Consider the following 1,639-nt stretch of genomic DNA (forward strand, 5'->3'; position numbering starts at 1 on the left):
GAGGGGGGGGGGTGGGGGTGCTTTTCCAAGGGATCCCACAGAACCCACAGATAGTGTTTTTATTTTAATTACTTGCCATTTCTACCCTAGGCCGTCTAAACTTTGCCCAGGCGAGAGGAGTACGTGCGAGGCCCGTTCCCCTGTTGCGCTGGAGAACTACTGAAAGACTGACCTTGCGCAAAACCACGCCGGCGGGCCGGAGCGTTAGCTCGGCGCAGTTAAACTAAAACCATTTCCAACTTCATCCCGGCTCTTCTCCCATCAGCATAGTCTCATACCTTACGTAAATGCCACCCAGAGAGTGCCTTCGTTTCTTCGGCTCTGAGAGTGCATTTTGGTCTTATTCTTTTCGTCATTATTGTTTTACAATGTTTTCTTCTGCTTTCTCTGCTCTGACTGAGGGCTCTATTTTTCTATCCAGAGCATTTTGTTTTGTTTTTTTTTTTACAGCAAAGCCTCCGAGTCCTGCTATGTGTAGTTTCTGCTTCCAGAATCTAACAATTATGGAGTTTTCCGCCAACCAGCATAAACCGGGATGTTGCTACTGGGTAAATGGTTTAAGTTCATTTTTGCCAATCCATAAAGTACAGATTTGCTACAAAGGTAAGCCTTTTCTTTGATAAAACTATTATAACTGGGAGGAAGGGTGTAACGATCTGAGAAAAGATAAATAAACAAACCCGAAAAGTCTTTTTCTTTTTGTTCCTACTAGCGGGATAGTAGTCGTATATTAAAATGATTTCCGAAGACCACAAAACCAGGGGATAGGGTGCGGGAGAGACCTGAATGGCTGAAAAACGACAAAAGACTTTGCAAGCAGGGTGAGACGAGAAAAGGCCGCGGCCAGGCCGGGCGCGAAAGTTTCCTAGGGTGGGACACCCCTTGTGTGTTTCTGGCCGATTTTCCTCGTTAAAGGCCCACAGGTTAGAGTCTGTTCTCGGTTCATGGCCTGGAAGGGATTTTACTAGCGCTCGCCTGGCGACCGCAAGCCGGGAACACAATGCCCTGTGCAGGGGAATGCCGCGCGGCCCAGTTTGGGAGGGCACTGGGTGGCGGGCGGTGAGCCGGTGCCGCTCCGGGTCCCTGCGCCCGTCTGCGGCCGGCCTCGGAAGGGGGAGCTGTAACCTCGCGATTGGCGGCGCCGTGAGGCCTTCTGCCTTTGAAAATGCACCCCACCCGCGCGCCCTCAGGGGCGGCGCTGCCTTTCACTCTCCCTCCCCGTCTACACTGCCTGCATCTCTACAACGCGCTCCCGCCTAGCCCTCTTAGGCTCCGCGCGGGCTCCTACCCGGACTCGGGCCTCCGTAAGGTTGGTCCACACGGCGATTTCTTCGCGCGTGGACATGTCCGGGTAGCGGTTCCTCTGGAAAGTGGCCTCTAGTTCCTGCAGCTGCTGGCTAGTGAAGTGAGTCCGCTGCCGCCGCTGCCGCTTCTTCTTGGACGGGTCGTCGGCACCCACGTCCTCATTCTTTCCCTGCTGGCTCTTATCTTTCTCTGAAAACGAAACACACAAAGGTTCCCGTCAGTATATCCACTGGCAACGCGGGAATTCCAACTGGACCCGGCGGCACTAGCTGGAAAGAGCTGGGTGGCCCGCGGGGAGGAGTGTGTGAGCGGCCACTAGCACGGCGCGGAGCGC

At 54.1% G+C, this 1,639-nt stretch overlaps 1 protein-coding gene across 3 annotated transcripts in view; it reads right to left on the reverse strand.

The window, feature by feature from the left end:
* The window catches only part of PITX2 (paired like homeodomain 2), a 26,011-nt gene that overhangs the window by 2,437 nt on the left and 21,935 nt on the right, over nt 1-1,639 (reverse strand). For all 3 annotated transcript variants that reach the window (XM_006918923.2, XM_006918922.2, XM_006918921.2), the window contains one exon: nt 1,289-1,494. In XM_006918923.2, the coding sequence (XP_006918985.1) occupies nt 1,289-1,494 (206 nt within the window). The remainder of the gene's footprint in view (nt 1-1,288; nt 1,495-1,639) is intronic.

This window comes from Pteropus alecto, unplaced genomic scaffold (assembly GCF_000325575.1).
Source record: "Pteropus alecto unplaced genomic scaffold, ASM32557v1 scaffold5, whole genome shotgun sequence".
Lineage (NCBI taxonomy): Eukaryota > Metazoa > Chordata > Mammalia > Chiroptera > Pteropodidae > Pteropus > Pteropus alecto.